The 19,321-nt window shown below is 42.4% G+C and overlaps 1 protein-coding gene across 2 annotated transcripts in view; it reads right to left on the bottom strand.

The window, feature by feature from the left end:
• MALT1 (MALT1 paracaspase) overlaps nt 1-19,321 on the bottom strand; it is a 63,192-nt gene that overhangs the window by 10,074 nt on the left and 33,797 nt on the right. For both annotated transcript variants that reach the window (XM_069569225.1, XM_069569226.1), the window contains 5 exons: nt 17,219-17,245; nt 15,252-15,284; nt 8,893-9,096; nt 854-1,031; nt 135-209 (listed from right to left, as the gene is read on the bottom strand). In XM_069569225.1, the coding sequence (XP_069425326.1) occupies nt 135-209; nt 854-1,031; nt 8,893-9,096; nt 15,252-15,284; nt 17,219-17,245 (517 nt within the window). The remainder of the gene's footprint in view (nt 1-134; nt 210-853; nt 1,032-8,892; nt 9,097-15,251; nt 15,285-17,218; nt 17,246-19,321) is intronic.

Raw genomic sequence — 19,321 nt, 5'->3', positions numbered from 1 at the left:
AAACACACACACAGACACAGACACACACAGACAGACACACAGACACACACACACACAGACACACACACACACCCTGCTGTATTAAAAAAAAAAGTCATCAAAGAATGACGGAATCCCCAACATTGAAATCTCACGTGGCATATCCAAAGACAATATTCGCGGTGACTCTCAGGGCGTCCAGGATTGGGATGGTATCGTCATAGTCATTTCTATTTAAAAGGCAGAAGACGAAAAGGACAGATACAAATACAAAAAGTTAAAATGGCATTCTTAAAAGAGCACAAATAATAATACAGTGAAAAAATATACTATTCTGTAACACATAAAGGAACTCTGAACCTATCACTTTCAATCATCTAGTTAGCTATGTATTTACCAAATTTAATCCAGGACTCCCCAGTGACTGAGACAGCAGAGAATCACCCCTTTTTTCTTGTTAGCTTTTAAAACTGGAGTTACATTTGAACTCGGGCATTGGATTTTGATTGGTTAAAGCTGAGCAAGCAAGAAGATGCCAAGGGCCCCCACTCTTTGAGTTTTGATTCTGCTAATTCCTGGAGGAATAGCTGCAGGGATTGTAGAAGATGTTCTAAAGGCAGTCTGAGGGGCTGTATCTTTTCTGCTATGAGTTAGTACCCATGCCCTTTTGCTCGTCACTTCTAGAGCAGGCAGGAAGTTGAAAACACAGAGAAAATCTCTTCTCTAGTTTTCTTCTTAATCAGTCTCACTCCACAATCTAAAATTCAGCAGCTCTAAGTGTTCGAAGGCTTCCTGGGTTTGCCATTAGATTTAGCTAGTCGAGGCTGACGTCTAACTGCCACCAACAAGTCTCCGTGCGGAGACTGGAGTCTACCTTTTCCTGCACATGTCCAGCAGGAACACGTTGAGTCCCGTTTCCTTTTCTTGCATCAGTTTCAGTATATTCTGTACACACAGACAGTTTTCAGACCTATACGGATTTGGAGCATCCACAGGGACCATAAAGCTGTTCCCGAAGTTCTCATATCCATGTCCCGCGTAATACAACAGCCCTGAAAAGCAAGAAAGGAGAAACTGCCATCTGAGCAGGCAGCAGTCTTTAAAACAAAACCACGACTTACTTTCTTGACATGAATGCATACGTATTTAAGAGAGATGCAACTATAAACATGTTCAAGTGTTAACTGAATTTGCCTTGATAATTATTTTGGCAACAGTCTTCGTTTAAGTACTGAATTTTAAACCAACATCAGGATGCTATCCTGTGCAACTAGAGAAGCAAGTCAGAAAGAGAAATACCAGATGATATCACTTGCATGTTGAATCTAAAATGTGGCATAAATGAACCTGCCTATGAAACAGAAACGTGGATGCAGAAACTAGACTCGTGGCCAAGGGGCTGGATGTGTGAGGGGCTGGACTGGGAGTCTGTGGTTAACAGATACAAACTGGCATATACGGGACGGAAAAACAGCAAGGTCCTACTCACAGCACAGAGAACTATATTCAGTAATCTGTGATAAACCATAATGGAAAAGAATATGAAAAAGAAAGCACACACACACATATATATGTATAACTGAGTCACTTTGCTGTACAGCAGTGATTATCATACGATAATTCAACCATACGTATGCAAGAAATTTTAAAAAAGATGCTCCTCTGAAGTGTATTTTAATTCATGAAAACGACGCATCTGTAACCAACAGCATAACGTGGAATGCAATTTCACCTCAGGATGTTTAAAACCAAACAAGGCTGAGGACTCCTGTGACTCATCTGTGGTCTCTGAAACCAGGGCTTCTCCGGGCAGGGCAGTCTCACTTTTATCTGTGTGTTCCTGGCACACAGCAGGGGTTTAGTGGGTGTTTAACCGATGAAGGAATAAACACAATTCAGGGAGCAGCCACTGCCACGCCAGGTGTAAGAGATCCCACAGCATTTCCTTACGATATTAGGGCTTAGAAAATTACCCATGTAGCTTTTCCTAGGCAGAGAAGGGAAATCTCATTTCATGGATTGCTATTTCTTTTTGTTATGCAGGTATACATATAATTTACTTTCTATAGTCTGAATTAATCTAAAATCTGTGCTAGTTTTAGTGTTCACAGATGAGTTATTATTTCTTTACTGAGAAATGGTACTATAAAAAACCACACCAAGCAACTCTAAACACTTCCTTGGAAAGAAGTTTGTTTTTATTCTTACAAAACTCAGTGTGGGCGTCCTTATAAAAATGTTTGACATTCCTATTTGCTAGGAACGGCTGTGAACATAGTCCCCTAGGCCGGCACTCTTGGGTGCCCACTGATTCTTCTGTCAACGGTCTGAAGTGATGAATTCTTCATTTAGTATTCTACGGTAAACAGTAAAAAGGCATTTAGAAGGGGAACAACAACAACAAAAAGCTAATTCTTTACAACTTGCTTCCTTTGGTCCCACAGGGCAGGATCCAGGTTGTCAACTTTTCCTGAATTCCTACTTAAATAAGAAAAATGGTTCTTTCATACATATCATTTTGGGTAAAAAAATGACAAAATGGACACACACTGGTTTATTCATTGTGGGTGTTCATCAGCATGTATGTGGCAAGGACGATGAAAAAGAAATGAACACAGAGCTCCTGGCCCTGAGGGTCTTGCAGCTCATTCAGGCATGCTCACCTTATCAGTTACGCACAGAAAAGCTGGCGTATAATTAAACAGCCCACATCACGGGATTAGAGCAACGCTGTACAAGATGCATAAAGTGCCGAGGGGAGCACCAGCGTGAGGGGAAGCGACGACGGATGGTCCTGAGAGGAAGGGAACAGTCTGGAAAGGCAGGGAGGAAGGAAGGTGCGTTATAGGCAGCGGGCACAGAGACCAACAAGGCCTGGCCCTGGAATGACAGCTAACAGAAAGGAGACCAACCTAGAAGGAATTAAATTATCACTGTAAATCAAAGTGTTTAGAAAATCACGACACAGTGGGTTTAATTAGCGAATCAATGAAAATTAAGTAAGTGAAAAGATAACCCACAGAATGGGAGAACATGTCCACATAGATAAGGATTTGTGAGGACAAATTATACATCTACAAGGACACTTTGTATCCAGAATGTATGAAGAACTCTTCAACAATAAAAAGACAATTTTAAAACGTGCAACAGACTTGAATAAACATTTCTCCAAGAACATACAAATGGCAAACAGGCACAGGAGGAGATGCTCAATATTATTAACCATTAGGGAAATGCAAAACAAAACAATGATACCACTTCACACTTATCAGGATGGCTGTAATCAAAGGGCGAGAACGAAGGCTGACAGGGATGAAGAGAAAGTGGAAACCTCGTTTGCTTCTGGCAGGAATATACAGTAGTGCAGGCCCTCTGCAATCAGGCAGTTCCTCAGCAAAACTTAGCATTCTATGACCCAGAAATGCCACTCCAAGGTAGATATCCAGGAGAACTGAAAACATGCGTCCACGCAAGAATATGCACACGCAATCTGTTCACAGTGGCACCAGTTCTAATATCCAAATAGTGGAGAATGGTTAAATGTCCATTTGCTGATCAATGAATAAACGAAACGTTCTCTATCCACACAATGGATGATTAGTCATAAAAATAACGCTACAACACAGCGGAAGCTTGGATGCACTGTGCCAGAAGTGACCGAAGCCAGACCCAGAGGGACTGGCAGGGAGTGACCCATTCCTAGCAGAGTCCTCGGGAGACAAACCCAGAGGCAGCAAGCGGTTTGCTGCTGTCGGGAGCCTGGGATCAGCAGGACAGAGGAGGGACCACACGTGGATACGGGGTCTGGGGGCTGATGACAACATTCTGGAATTAGGTGACCGAACGGCTTTGTGTAGACACTGAAAACCACTGAACTGGGACCTGCTGTGCAGTGCGGGGCAGGGTGCTCACTCGGGGATATGTGGTGGCCTGGCACAGTGGGACCGCAGGGCCGGGGGGGTTGGGGGGGAGGTCCGGCAGGGAGAGGGTCTGTGTATACAGAGCCAATCATCACTGCACAGCAGAAACTAATGCAACGTGGGAAATAAACTATAGTTAAATAAAAATGTTTACAAGATGAGGAAGAGACCCGTGTTCTTTAAAAGTGCAAGATTTACACTGTCAAGTATTCACAATCTGACTCCTCTCCCCGTCCGTCTCTTTCCTGCTTCCAGAGCAAGACACACTTATCTGCGATCTCCATGGCCCCACTCTCTCCCATCTACCCAAATCTTCGCCAAGGCTTGGGCTGATCCCAGGTTCAGACCCTGGGCAAATTATCACCTTGTCTCCAGCTTCCGAACACACTTCAGCCCCACCCTGCTGGGAAATCGTACGGCAGCCTTGACACTTCAAATCACACACAGGCTTTCACGGACACTTTACAGTTCTATGTAGACACTGTTTCTTTGATAAAAGTAACTGTAATAAAGACATTTTTACATCTGCATGGCATTTTCATTATTTTCAAGGCACCTTCATAAACATGATCAGATTTTAACCTGTAACAATTTTTAAATGACCTACTTTATAGGTGAGAAAATAAAATTTTAAAACATTAAATAATTTGCTTAAAATCATATAGCTGATAGGTATTTGTATTCCATACACAGTGTTTTCCCCGTCCCATTATATTAGGGGGCTTATAATTTCCTCAGATGGTAAAGAATCTGCCTGCAATGCAGGAGACCCAGGTTCAATCCCTGGGTTGAGAAGATGCCCTGGGGAAGTAAATGACTACCCAGTCCAGTATTCTTGCCTGGAGAATCCCGTGGACAGAGGAGGCTGGCGGGCTCCCATTGTGTCATTTAACACATCTGGCTTAAGAAAGGCTTGACTTGGGAGCAGAGGCAACTTCAAGGGAGGGAGGGTTTAGCCTCCATCATGCAGGAAAAGCTAGGTGTGGTCCAGTGTTTCAATGCTGTATGCCCAGGTCTGCAATCACTGAAATTAAGGCACTGACAGCAAAATACCTTTTGTCCAACACAAAGCAATTCATTAAAAATGTAATAAGCATTTTGCATCAAAGTCTACACACAAATTATACTGCAGGAGGGTAAGCATTTTTATGTAAAATAACTAGACCAAATCACTGTATTTTAAAAGCTCCATCTCTAGTACTATTTGTACATTTAAACCACTCTTACTACTTAAGGATAGAAGGACAAAACGGATCTCTTTTAAAATGTCAAATAATTCAATGGGGTTAGAAATAAAACCTTATAAAATAGATCTTTTAGGAATTTTATTTCTTGGGAATATGTTTCCCAAGGATACAGTCTGTCAGATATATTTATTTTTTGTCTAAAAAGAAAACAATTGCTTACATGGAAGGCTTTCCCACTTGAGTGGCACTACATGGAAGACTTTCCCACTTGAGTGGCGCTGCCGTGCACTTGGCACAGGGCTTTTATTAGAACACAAGCATCGTCACCGCCAGCAACCTTCAGAGCGGTTACTATGTACGCATCAGGTGCTGCTGGAAGCCAGCGCTTTACCTCAATAATCTCATAGGCTTCTCACGACATGTACCTCATAGTGAGGTAGCAAATGTTATTGTCTCCTCCTTACAGATGCAAAAGCTGAGACATGGAGGCATTCGACAGCTCACCCACTTCACAAGACTAATAAGGGGTACTCCCAGAAGTGAGCTGCCAGCTGGATCAGCTGCTGCGCTAGGTTATACTGTCTCCTTACAATCTTCTGCTGGCTTTCGCGTTAACGTTACTCTTAGAAAATAAAAAAATGTTGGTATACTGGTTTTTCCATGATCTCACCATACCATATCTTCAAAAACTTTTCCCCCAATGAAATCTTAGGCTGAACATTAATACATAATGAGAGATAAAAGCTGATTTCTCTATTGAGGCCTGAAGTGGAATGTTACCCAAATCCCCTATCTGTGAAGGAAAATCTGAATTCAGCAAACTACGACAACAACGGCTACAGTATTTTGAGGCTTTAGCACGTCAGACACATGGTGGTTTTTTTATCTTACTTGTCCTGTAACAACCACATTAACTTGTCTATCCATTGTATACATCCTTTCTGGCTTAGGAAAGTGAAGTAACTTGGTCACAGACACACAGCAAGTAAGCAGAAAAGCCAGAGCATTGAGCCCGGGGTTGGTGACTCTTGGGTCTCCTGCTTAACCCCTGAGCTACACTGACGCGAGTGATTCCAGCATGAGTGAGGCTTCGGCCCTATTCTAGCCAGGCTCCTTGAACCCTCTTTTCTACTGAAGCACAGCTCAGCTGCAGCAAGTGATGAATGTGGAGAAGTGTTAGGTGGGGCAGACACTAAGCCAAGGAGTTACTCCATCCTAGTTTTCTATATAACTGAAACCTTTATCCTTATTTATTTTCAAGGATAGGTAACAGACAGGTCAGTTATTCTTGTTTTTAGATTGTTTTTAATGCTTATATATGTTTAAACATTGAATTACATATGTTCTGTTCTGCTGACTTTTATTTCCTTCACAAACCCAAGGACATATAATACAGAAGGGCGTAAACTCGAGTGGCCATGCTTTCCAGGCTGAGGCCGCTCTTCTGAAACTCCTGTGACTCTGGCTTTGCCTCTCCTGCCCCCCAAAGTACTCCTGGTCCCCGGGGCTGCCAGCTGGACGTGAGGGCACAGCCCAGGGGACATGCCTATGCCCTCTGGCCTCTGCCACACTTACACTGAAAGAAGATGTGTCTGGTGTTTGGGATATTCACAATACTTCAAAATATAATGCAACCACCCTGTTAAGACATGAATCAGTTGTATTTAAACGTTTTTCTAGCTTTAAAATATATATATTTTATTTATTCTTATTTGGCTGCACTGAATCTTTGTTGTGTCATGTGGGATCTAGTTCCCTGACTTGGGATTGAACACAGGCCTCTTTACTCTATATTTCAAGTTGTTGTTTTTATTTTGGGGCAAAGCTTCAGCATAAGATAAATTCTTCTTGCTAGAACTTTTAATATTTCTGGTTCTCAAGTTTGCAGGGGCAATTAAAAGTTTTGATTTTATTTATTTTTTTAAGTTTTGATTTAAAAAGCTAAAAAGGATTTAAAGTCAAGGTGATAATGCTAATAGAAATGAGTAAATAATCAAATTCATAATTCTTCATAAAATTTCCTAACTCTTAAAATACTTCACCAATCTCAAAACCCAAATTGGTAAATATTTTTTCCTGTACCTCATTACTTCTGGGAAAGCTTTAGAAGTCTTTTCCTGTTTAAGCCATCTATGCACTTAACAACTGAGATAAGTTATGTAATATAAAATTAATCAACCAACCACCTTATTAGAGACTAAAACTATAAACCAAGTACCACAGGGGCACATCTGTATTGTATATTCTATTGTTTTCATAAGAAAAATGGATTCTCAGAGATTACTTTATATACTCATAAATTAAGATTACATTATTAAAACGTCAGAATAATGTTGAAGTCCCAAATCTGAGATATCTACTTTGGTGATTCACTTGTGTAGCAACTGTAATCGTTATTACTTAAGAAGAAACTCATTTAAAACTTACTGAGATTTTAAGATTTGCCCCCATCCTATATACAGTAATGTGCTAAATCTTGAAAGAAAATTAGTTTTTTCTTCCATTAAAAATAATACTTTGAGTATCTTTGTTTCTTTGTTGTTAGGTGTCTAACGATGTCTATCTTCATTGTGAATTGTACCTTTTATCATTAAAAAATATTCATCTTTGTTTATTTAATTAAAAAATAAAAACATCTACTTTGAGAACCTTTAGCAATTCTATCAAGTTTGCCTCATCATATTAGTCTAATTAGAAGTAAAAAGGCTAAATAAAGGAATTATTGAAGTAAAGTAACTGGAAAGATATAGAAGCCAAATCGACTTGGTTTAGCACGGCATCCTGACAGCAGGTCTGGGAATGTCACGTGCCTGGCAGCTGGATGCTATTACACAGCATCGCAGGGAGCACAACTCTGAAAAATACGGCTCAGAGAGTGACAGCTGGCTGTCCCGTATTTGTGGCTATGCCCATTAAAAGAAAATCACCAAAGAAACGGCTTATGACTGACAGCATACTCTCTCTTTAAAGAATCTTTACCATAAATGTAGTGTTCTTAATGTATTTAAATGAAAGAATGAGGAAAAACATTAAAAAAAATTTACTGTTAGTATTTCTGTGGAGTCCATCTTTAACCCGGGCTTCCCTGGTGGCTCAGATGGTAAACAATCTGCCTGCAATGCTGCAGACCCGGGTTTGATCCCTGGGTCAGGAAGACCCTCTGGAGAAGGAAATGGCTACCCATTCCAGTGCTCTTGACTGGAGAATTCCATGGACAGAGGAGCCTGGAGGGCTATAGTCCATTGTGTCGCAGAGAGTCGGACACAACTGAGCAATTAACACTTTCATCTTTAACTGTATCTGGGTAGAACTTTAGTTTACTGATTGTTCTCATATGTCTCACTCACCAATATTTCCTTGTTAGATTTTAGTTCCCACTAAAAGGCCAGAAAATACCATGCAACAGTTAGAAAACGGAAGCAAGCATGGGGAATGTACATTCGGGTACAACTTTTTATACTCCAAACACACACATGCATATTAGTACTTTACATATATGAATATACAATTTGCTATCTGGTCAGTGAACTTTACTGTAGTTCTTGTAGTCAATGAAACAAAATCACGTAAGATAGGTTAAGAATTCTACTGAGAACAACATTGTTTTGAGACATGAAAGTAAAGACATCAAGTTAATTAGTCATATGGAACTAAGGAATGAAGATCAAATCCATCTTTTATTACAAAAATAAAACTTTTCAACAGTCCATTTGCCATGCCTTTCTCTGTTTTTCAATTCTCAACCTAACTTGTACAACTAAAAGACAAGGGGATAATTACAAAAGTGATGATGATAAGTATCTTACCATAGACTCCTTTGTCTAAAAGCAGTAAAAATTCATCCACGGCGTTACGCATCTCATATTCAGTAAGATCCAACAGTGAAACGACTTTGAAATCTAGCTGTCTTAACAAGTTGGTCAATTCATACACATCCACCAAAGGAGCTTTAAGCTTGGGATGCTCCCAATAATTCATATTTCCTATCAAAAGAGCAACCTTGTCCTTTGCTGTTGAAAAAAAAAAGAGGAGGAGGGGGAGACATTTAAAGGAGAATATAAAATCTAAAAATAAAACTCAATAGAAAGGCTTTACAAATAAGATTTCATCATTTCATTTCATTTTAGAGCTAGGCTATCACTTTTTGTAGTAGACCAATGCACTCTACTGAGGAATACAGAAACTGGTGAGGCAAACAACTGAAATTAAACTTAATTGATGCTTTGGAAAATCGGGCAAAGGATATTAGCTGTACCTGAAGCGTAACATTACAGTAACTAACATCACAGTAATACTTTTACTGATTTATAACAGAAGGAAAGAATGCTCAGTATAGACTTTTAGAGCAAATTTAAATAAAGAATGTTTGGAATTGGGTTCCTATCAAATTAAGTTCAGTTCTGCTGATAATGGAAGAGGCCAGAAACAAAAGGAATACCTAAATGAGGGACGGGAAGAGTCCCCATCAGAGCAGGTGAGGGGAAAGCAAGACAGAGAGCAGAGCTGCACACGCTGCACACGTGCTGCCTTCTCTGGTTCCGTTGCTGTGCTGTCTCCTCTTCGCTCCTTTTTTAAAGAAAACTCCCATTTGGGTGAGATGTGGCTGCCTCAGGGCAGTGTGAAGAGTTTTTGTATGACTATCTTAGCAGTCATTTTCTGACCTTAGTGAACTGCTGCTGCTGCTAAGTCGCTTCAGTGTCCGACTCTGTGCGACCCCATAGACGGCAGCCCGCCAGGCTCCCCCGTCCCTGGGATTCTCCAGGCAAGAACACTGGAGTGGGTTGCCATTTCCTTCTCCAAGGCATGAAAGTGAAAAGTGAAAGTGAAGTCGCTCAGTCGTGTCCGACTCTTCGAGACCCCATGGACTGCAGCCCACCAGGCTCCTCCATCCCTGGGATTTTCCAGGCAAGAGTACTGGAGTGGAGTGCCATTGCCTTCTCCGTTAGTGAACTGAGGGTTTGCTAAAGACGTCGTCTCATACAAAGACTTTTCTGTCGTAAGGGGCAAAAAGATCCACGGGTTGCGTGCTCAGTCATGTCCGAATTTTTGCGACCCCATCGCCTGCAGCCACGCCAGACTCCGCTGTCCACGGGTTTCTCCAGGCAAGAATACTAGAGTGGATTGCCATCTCCTCCTCTGGGTGATCTCCCTGACCCAGGGATCAAACCCACATCTCCTCATCAGCAGGCGATTCTTTAATTACTGAGCCACCTGGGAAGCCTGAAAAGACGCACACCTGTGCCTTCAAAAGTATCAGCTGGCTTTATTTGGTATACGGAGAAGGCAATGGCAACCCACTCCTGCCTGGAAAATCCCATGGACAGGGGAGCCTGGTGGGCTGCAGTCCATGGGGTTGCTAAGAGTCGGACACGACTGAGCGACTTCCCTTCCCTATTTGGTATACAGCTTGGCTGAGCACGGTCTAGTGCTTAAGAGGTCTTCAGAACCATACTCTTGCTAGCAGGGGGAGGAGTTAGAAGTAAAGACTTGAGGCTGCGTGATGCCAGAAATCTGAGGTTTCCCTCGACGGCTGGCAGCAGGGTGTGTCCAGCACACGCTGGGGTCTAAATCTGTGATGGAAACAGCAGGGAGCAGCGGAGAAGGTGTAACAGGAGGGTGTGGCAGCCCCAGCCAGCCGGCTTAAGAGCCACCTCCTGACACTGGCCAGGACCTGGTGACCAACCTCCGTCATGAAGTGCTAGGGAGATCACTTATAAATTACATGAAACAGGCACAGCCACACTGCTGACTCAATGCTACAATGCGTGATCTGATTTCAGGCCTTTAAGATGACTAATGTCACCAAAAATCTCTTTGGAGATTTCTTCCTTTTCCACACTGAGGTCAAGGGTTAAACAAGGTCTGGAGAAAAATTAGCACCAACTCAGACAGTGTCTCCCTCAAAGTGGCAAAATACCCTACTTTGTGAGAAGACTCAAATACTATTTTTTTTTTTTGCCTCACCGTGCAGTTTGTGCGTTCTTAGTTCCCCAACCAGGGATTGAACCCCGGGCCCTGCAGTGAAAGTGTGGAGCCCTAACTACTGGACTGCCAGAGAATTCCCCTTGTCTGGCATCTTTGCTCTATACTCACATTTTCAGAGAGACCTTGCAAACTGCCTATTCTTATGAGTATACACATTAAAAAAAATTAAACGGCACTTAAGCCACATTTCTGCTTCAATAAAAGTCACTTTAAGTCCGGTACAAATGATAATTTCTTCTCCTATCCCAAAGAAAAGGCCAGTTTTCAAGACTATTTTAATAGGCAAATTCAGACATAAAGCCTCTACTGTCCTTCATTTTAAAACTCAAAAAAAAAAAATGTTGAGAATACTCAGGGTGGATTTCAATTAGGAGGCAGTATAAGATTTATTATCACCTCTATTTCCTTTTTTTTTTTAAAGTTTCTTCTTAAATAAACTAGAAATGCACTGTTACACTAATTTACCCATTATATACCAAGACGTTAGCTGGCTAATCCAAAGAAATATTTCAGAGCATTGTTTTCTGAGCCCATTAACCCTATCAGAGTTCAGAGCCAATCTTAATATACTGATGGACTCAGACTCGGTTTAACCTGCTCCTCAGTGAGGGGACCTGGAGCCTGGGGTTCCAGCCTTTTGTCATTATAGCCCCAACCAGGGCCTCCCAGTGAGATCCTCAGAGTAGAGTCTGTGTTGCACAGTGGATTTCTTGGTGGGATATTATGACAATTTAGTATATATCCTATGCTAAGTTCTACTGGCAAAAAAAAAGTTATGAGATATGTAACTGAAAAAAATCACTGGGGTCTTTAGCGGGGAGGAAACAGTTGTTAGACTAAGCATACAGGCTGCTCCTGCTAGGATCCCTACTTTTGTCATCTGTTTGGAAAGGACACTTGGTACAGTACATAGATGTAAGGGTTTAGCCACTTGAGAACCATGGGGCTTAAAATCTATGTATCAATAATTGACCATAACTCTTCAAAAACTTTTCCCCAGTGATAATGTCGGATCTTCATTCCCCAACCAGGGATCAAAGCTGCCCCTCCTGCATTGAAAGCGCAGAGTCTTATCCAACAGACCTCTAGGGAGTCCCCCAATGATAATTTTAAGGCTTAGTTCCTAAAATGTCTTGAGGCATCTTCTTGAGTTTGGGAATAGAGATGATGGGTCAGTAACTTACCTTGCCCACTCTACTTGCAAAACAGTTCCTGAACGATAGTTGAACTGGGGTGGATTTAGAACAGAGAAGTAGACTGCGGTGGCCAAATAGGAGATGACAAAGTCTGGTTCCAGGAATTAGTAGCAGAAAGGGAAAGAAAAAGTCAGAGGCATGACAGAGAAAGAAACAGTGAAATTTGAAGTTGAGGAGATAAGAGTGAGGAATCAAAGAAAACTTCAAAATAACAACTATATAAGCAACTTATGATGGGTTTTCAAGTGATTAAAAATAAATGAAACTTTCTGTAGAAAAACATTTACTGTAAGAGCCACCCACAACTTCTTGAACACATACCATTCACTGGAAAAAGGGAACAGAGACGCCAGCTGATTAAGCAACAGAATAAAACCACTTCAGAAAGATATTTTCACTGTATGATCCTAGACATCTTCTAAAGCATAATGAAATTCATTGTTTAAACACTGGTGCAAGTTACACCATTAATTCCACATCTGATTGTTCTAATAGTGTGCTACTCATTTCATCCAAAAATGAGCAACTGGAGGAGGAGCTGGTAACACTGAGCGCTCCGTCAGCATCTGTTAAATAAAGAGCCTCTGGCCTTCTGTCGGTGACAGCCCTGATGCCACGTCTGAGTGACCAGCAGTCCTTGGTGGTCCTGTGCGTCAGATCTTCGTCTTTCTACATCCTTCAAAATAAAGCCCAAGCTCCCTAGTCTGGCGATAAAGCCATTCTATTCTAGTCCAGGCTGCCCTTCTGGCTGTGGTGAGAGACGGCCCCCGAGGGTGGCCCCTCATGGTCTCCTTAGTGCGGCCCCCTCACCTGCCCCCTGCCGCCGGCTCCGAGTCTCGGCTGCCCTGTGGCCCTCTCTGAGCATAATGTAGTGGGACACTCTGCCAGTTCTGGGTCAAACCTTAAGAAGTCCTGAGAGCTTCCAGTCTGGGGACTCAGCCACCGTGCAAAAGAAAGTGAATTACCTCGTGAGACCACGGGTGGGGGAGGAGAGGAGAGAGTGAAGTAGACTGAGAATATTATAGGACAGGAAAATAGAGGGCCATATGCCCTTTTAAGGGGACAGCTACTATTTAGTCACAGCCTACAGCTGTCACTCAAAAGCTACCATTTTTGAGAGAGCTTATAAACCTGAATTTGCAGCTGATTCTGTCTGAAGCCACTGTGCGGGACCCCCTCCCTCAGTTCGTGCCCTTTCTCCACAGCCTGAACAGTCCCATGGAAGCTCCCCTCCCTGCTGTTAGCCTTCACCTCCATGCTAATGATGCTCCTCACCGTGTCTCCGAGCCTGGCCTCTCCTTAGAGTTCCAGACCCACATGCGCCGGTGCCTGCTGTGTACCCCTGCCTAGACATGACACAAACACCCCAAGCTGGTTAGGCCCAGGGTAAGAGTCCACTGCTGTTTGAATCTTGCTTGTGATCCTGTGTTCTCTAACTCAGTGGGCTGTACGACCACCTGCCTAGTGGCCCAAGCAAGAATCTGAGCAGGCATGGTGACACCTCTGTATTTTTTGTACCCTAGAGTGAGGTGATGAAAACAGCTTACCGATTCTATCATCTCAAGGTCTCCGGAACCTGTTCTGTCTTCTTCTGCACTGACTTCGTACTAGCCTGGTTTAGAGCCTCATCATTTCTTTATCTGGACTATTGCAACAGTCTCAATTTTTCTCTTAACTTAAACAATGTCTCCCTTCCAGTTCATTTTCTATACACTGATATAAGACTGGTCTTTCGGAGGGACAAGCTCACCCCTCTTTCAAAGCTTCCTTCCAGTGGCTTGTCACGACCTGGTCTTAATCTGCTTCTCTAAGTTCCTGCTCTTCCCGCTCTAGAGCAGGTGTCCCCAACCCCCAGGATCTAATGCCAGATGATCTGAGGCGCAGCGGATGTGATGATAATAGAAACGAAGCGCATAATAAGCGTAATGTGCTTGAATCATCCCCAAACCATCCCCCCACCTCCAGTCCATGGGAAAACTGTCTTCCACGAAACAGGTCTCTGGTGCCCAAAAGGCCGAGGGCCACCGCTCTGTGGACATGGTGTGTTACTTGCAACTTCCCCAATACAACAAACACCCTGTCTTCTTTCTCTACGTTGTTTCTTCAGGATTTCACGTTTCCTCTGCCTGGAAGGCCCTTCTCCTATCCATCCTTCAACATGCAGAACTGCTATTGCAATCTCTCAGGTGCTTTCCTAACCTCTAACCCCACCAAGATACAGTATTAGTCACTTCTGTGTGACCTACACATGCTTCTTTTTGCTTTTATGTTTATTTTTTTACACATTGCCAAACCAGAAATCACTCCACAGAAGCTGACCTGGTCTCAGAAACCGAATTCATAATCTTTTTATCTATTTATTTTTTGAATCCACAATCTTTTTATTTTTTATCTTATTAAAATTTTTATTTATTTATTTGCCTGTGATGGGTCTTAGTAGTGGCACGAAAATGTTCAGTTGCAGCATGTGGGATCTAGTTCCCTGACCAGGGATTGAACCCAGGCCCTCTGAATTGGGAGCATGAAGTCTTAGCCACTGGACCACCAAGGAAGTCCCTCATAATCTTCTCAAAGTCTCCTATAATTTCTTTTTTTAAAATTTTAATTTATTATTTTAATTGGAGGCTAATTACTTTACAATGTTATATATACTTTTTTATAAATATCCAAACTAAAACATATTATTCAAATATTTATACAAGTTGTCAATTTTAAAAGTCTCAAATCCCTTCATAAGCCCCATAAAAGAGTTGTGTGCTACAATTATATTTGGTTACAGGGCCTTCCTGGTGGCTTAGATGGTAAAGAATCCGTCCCTGGATCAGGAAGATCCCTTGGAGAAGGAAACGGCTACCTACTCCAGTATTCTTGCCTGGAGAATCCCGTGGACAGAGGCTCCTGGACGGTTACAGTCCATGGGTCACAGAGAGTGGGACACAACTGAGTGACACTTTCATTTTCAAGCGTTTTAAAGCTCTACTTACCCAAAGGCTGGTCATCCGTTTGCTCTTGATTATCTACAGAAAGATAAAAACAAAAAGGGTGAGCGAGCTGTTATCCGTGACGCATCTCTGGGGCTAGAGAGCGGCAGTGGCAGTCCCACCGGCAGTACGCCAAAACGCAGGATGGTTGCAGCTAGTTCATGACTTTGAGGTGTTCAGGTTCCTGATTAAAAACTTGTACCCGGATGGGAGTTAGAGTCAGGGGCAGGGAATGGCTCTGGTAACTGATTACTACAGCTGAGGGTGATACTCTTTAATATTTAGGTAGAAATTACAGCCTGAAAACAGCTGGTGCGGCCATGAAGAGCAGCGGGAGTGGTTAACATTTACTGAATGCCGGCCTGGGACTGTTGCATGTGTTGTAAATATAACTGATTTAAACAACCACACTTTGTGAGGTATACACTGTTATTACCTCCACTATACAGGTAAGGAGTCTGAGGCAGAGAAAGACTGAGTCACCTGCCCCGTGTTAGGAAGCTAGGAGATCTCACTCCATGGTCATGCTCTTTGCCATCATCTGTACACAGTATGAAATACCTCCAACTCTCAGGGACCATGCAGGAAGACACGCTGGGGAAGATGGACTTCAGATGGTCATGTGTCTCTTGCTATAGACAGGGTAAGTGTTTGCATTTTTAATAATATGCATGCTCTAAGAGTCCAATGAAAGTACATTCAATTTTTTCTTACATGATTTCGTATTTCTAATTCTTGGGGAGCAAGGATATAATGAAAAAGGTCGGGGAAATTTCAGAAGCTTAGTGGTGCTGGTATGCAAAAGTTTTCCTGAAACAGCTTTTCATGAGGCTCACTGAAGAGCATGAAATAACAGACACATTTAGGAAAAGGGGAACTCTAAACAGGTCAAGAGAAGCAATCAGCTACAAGATGAGGATGGCTGTTTGAACATCACTTAGTTTTGAGTGTTGGAAGCAAATCTCATGGAGGTTTCCTGGAGCTCGAGGCTGGCCCAGCAGGAATGACACCCTGGTAACAGGGCCCTTCTGCTTTGTCTCATGGGCTTATAGTAATCAGCACAGCCCAACCATCGCTCACAAGAAGAGATGTTTAGTAACAAAACATAGGCGCAAAACTAAGCAAACTAGTTATGGCGCGACAACAACGAGAAATAACACATCACGAAATAAGAGGGATCACTACAAATATTACCTGATGTAGCTCCCGTCTGATCCCACTCTCTCGAGGTTTCATTTTCAAACAGAGTCAGAGGTTCCCTCAGTGCCTTTCGGAATGCCCACAGCCTGGACGCATACCTTCTGCCTTCACGATTACTATGCCTTTCATCTCAGGCAAGCCTGCCCTTTAGCTTTACTTGTTCAGAAATCGGTTCTCACAAAATTGGCCAAAGAATGATAAATATAAATATTCCTGCCAACTATCAGTCTCTTCATGGCCAATGACCAACCACTCGTCTGCAGAGCACCAACAGTCCCCACTGACAGTAGTCTTACTTCAGATACGGACACCCACCCAACTAGTTCAGACATGTTCAATGTCCGAGCAGCTCTGAACGGGGACCCAGGGGTCTGGCGAGCTCAGAAGTGTCACTTCTGTCACTTTTTCATAGGCTGGCTGCTTCGCATGTCTCAAATTAATTTCATGCATTTCTCCATATAGCTACCTTTTTTATTTATAGCCATTCACAATGATAAAGAAATACACTGATATTTTATATTGCCTCAGTATATTTATTTTTCTACCCTACAGTCTTACAATTTAGAGTATTTTTAATATTTTCACTTGCATGAAATTGAACTTCATGTTAAGTACTGATTTCAACCCTAAAATATGATATGTCAATCAAGGGGAAAAAAAAAACCCCACTAGTACTGCTACAGCAAAAGAACACTGCTAGTGTCTTTTTAAGCTGCTGCATTCAATAACCTGGAACTCTAACATGAGTGCTTTATGTTTGCATTACTCACCAGGATGCCCGAGATTCGTCAATTCATCTAAAATAAAGAGAAAACAGATGAAATACTCTTTAAATAATTTAACTGCCAATTTAGTGCATATAGGAAGACTGATCAAAGAAGTTGACTCTGTGCTGTTAAATCGTGTTACAATGTTTTATCAGGTTAGAATTTTTTAAATGCCTTAAATGAGAAGTCATGAACGTTGTGAGGAGGGGAGTATGCTATTGTGGACATCAGCTAGGACTCCTAAGCTATTACTATGTTCATCAAATGACAAAAAAGCTAAACAGACTCATCTTTAATTTGATAAAAGTCTTTTAGATGTTCTGGCTAATTATGGGACAAAAACAATCAAGAGACAGGTTTGTCTATGGCCTCAACTATACACTTCTTGAAACTAATTAAAAACCTCAAATGATATTTTTAAAATTAAACTCGAATTTAGAACAGTTTAAGATGTATAGAACTACTGTGAGGACGGTGCAGAGTTTCTGCATACACCCACCTACTTTCCCTATTTTTAACGTCTGGCGTTAGGAAGGCATATTTGTCACAGTTAATGAACCATTAGCGTTCTTCTTCTGCTCCAGGGCCCTGCTCAGGACAGCATGTCACGTTCACTTGTGTTTTCCTGGGCTTCTCTTTGCTGTGATAGTCTCTCAGGCCCTCCTTGTTTCGATAGCCTTGGCCACTTTGAGGATTGCCAGTAAGGTATTTTGTGGAATGTCTCTAAATCAGGATATATCTGATGTTAGACGGGTGGAATGTGTTTTTAATGGTATTGTGGTTTCAGAATTGTTAACCCGTAGTCCCTTGGTGGCTCAGATGGTAAAGAATCTGCCTGTGATGTGGGAGACATGGGTTCGATCGCTGGGTTGGGAAGATCCCCTGGAGGAGGGCATGGCAACCCACTCCAGTATTCTTGCCTGGAGAATTCCATGGACAGAGGAGCCTGGTGGGCTACAGTCTGTAGGGCTGCAAAGAGTCAGACAGGGCTGAGTGACTACACACAGCATACAGCCTCTGGCCAATGGAGAGAGAGAATCCTCTAAGCAAATACCTATGACACTACAGCTACCTATTTTTCCTTTACAAATTTTATGAAGATAAAAGTTACCATTCACAATAAATTACAAATACTATACTAATAGAATGTGCAGTAATTTCTGTGATATAAAACCCACTGCACAGTGGTATCTGCTAGAACACGGGGTCATACACAGTTTCTTCCATCCTCTGTGCTCACTCCTTTCCAGGTACTCAGGCCAGCACCTGTTCTTCCCTCCCGTAGTCAGTGAGGCTGCTCCACCCACTTTAACAGGCTCAGACTCTTATCTGGCTGTGCTGTGTCTTCGTTCACTGCTACGCGAGGGCTTTCTCTGGTGTGGCTCACGGGCTCTAGAGCAAGGCTCAGCGGTCGTGGCGCACAGGCTGAGTTGCACCGAGGCATCTGGGATCTCCCTGGACCAGGGATTGAACCTGTGTCCCCTGCGTTGACAGGTGGGTTCTTAACCACAGGACCACCCAAGTCCAGGTTTAGGTTCTTTTGCCATAGTCTCACTCCATTCTGGGACTCCCCTCCTCTGGCCTCCTAGATGATCTAAGCCCTGCACACATGTATTCACCACTACAACTGTCAGTGTTTTCACTGCCCTTAAAAACCCTGAATCCCACCTATCGAACCCCTACCCTCTGTCCCAATCAGGGGTCTGTAACAAAGCACATAAAATGAAACAGATCACATCAGCTTCTACAGGTAAAAAAGATGCCGTATGCTCTAGGACATTGCTGCTGTGTGCCCATCCACCAACTATAAAATGCCTCAACATTGCAGACTTTTTGGAAAGAAAAGTTGGATCTAATTTTTCCATCTGAAATTCTGGGAGTAATTTCATGACAGATTTATTTGAAAATTATTATCTAATAGTGTGTTTGCCACTGCAAAATTATAGGGAGAATCTTGCAGGTAAAAAACCAGCTAGGTGGTAACTGACATGCATCACCCTGAAACTAGCGATGCTAGTTTACATTTTTTCGTAGAGGTCTGCAATGTTAGGAGATTTTAAAATCATGCAATTAGGTGAAAAAGAAGGAAGAGGAGTTTGCTTAGGA

The sequence above is a fragment of the Ovis canadensis genome, chromosome 23, assembly GCF_042477335.2.
Source record: "Ovis canadensis isolate MfBH-ARS-UI-01 breed Bighorn chromosome 23, ARS-UI_OviCan_v2, whole genome shotgun sequence".
Taxonomy (NCBI): Eukaryota; Metazoa; Chordata; class Mammalia; order Artiodactyla; family Bovidae; genus Ovis; species Ovis canadensis.
Note: the sequence above shows the minus strand (reverse complement) of the source record. Positions and strands in the feature narration are given on the sequence as shown.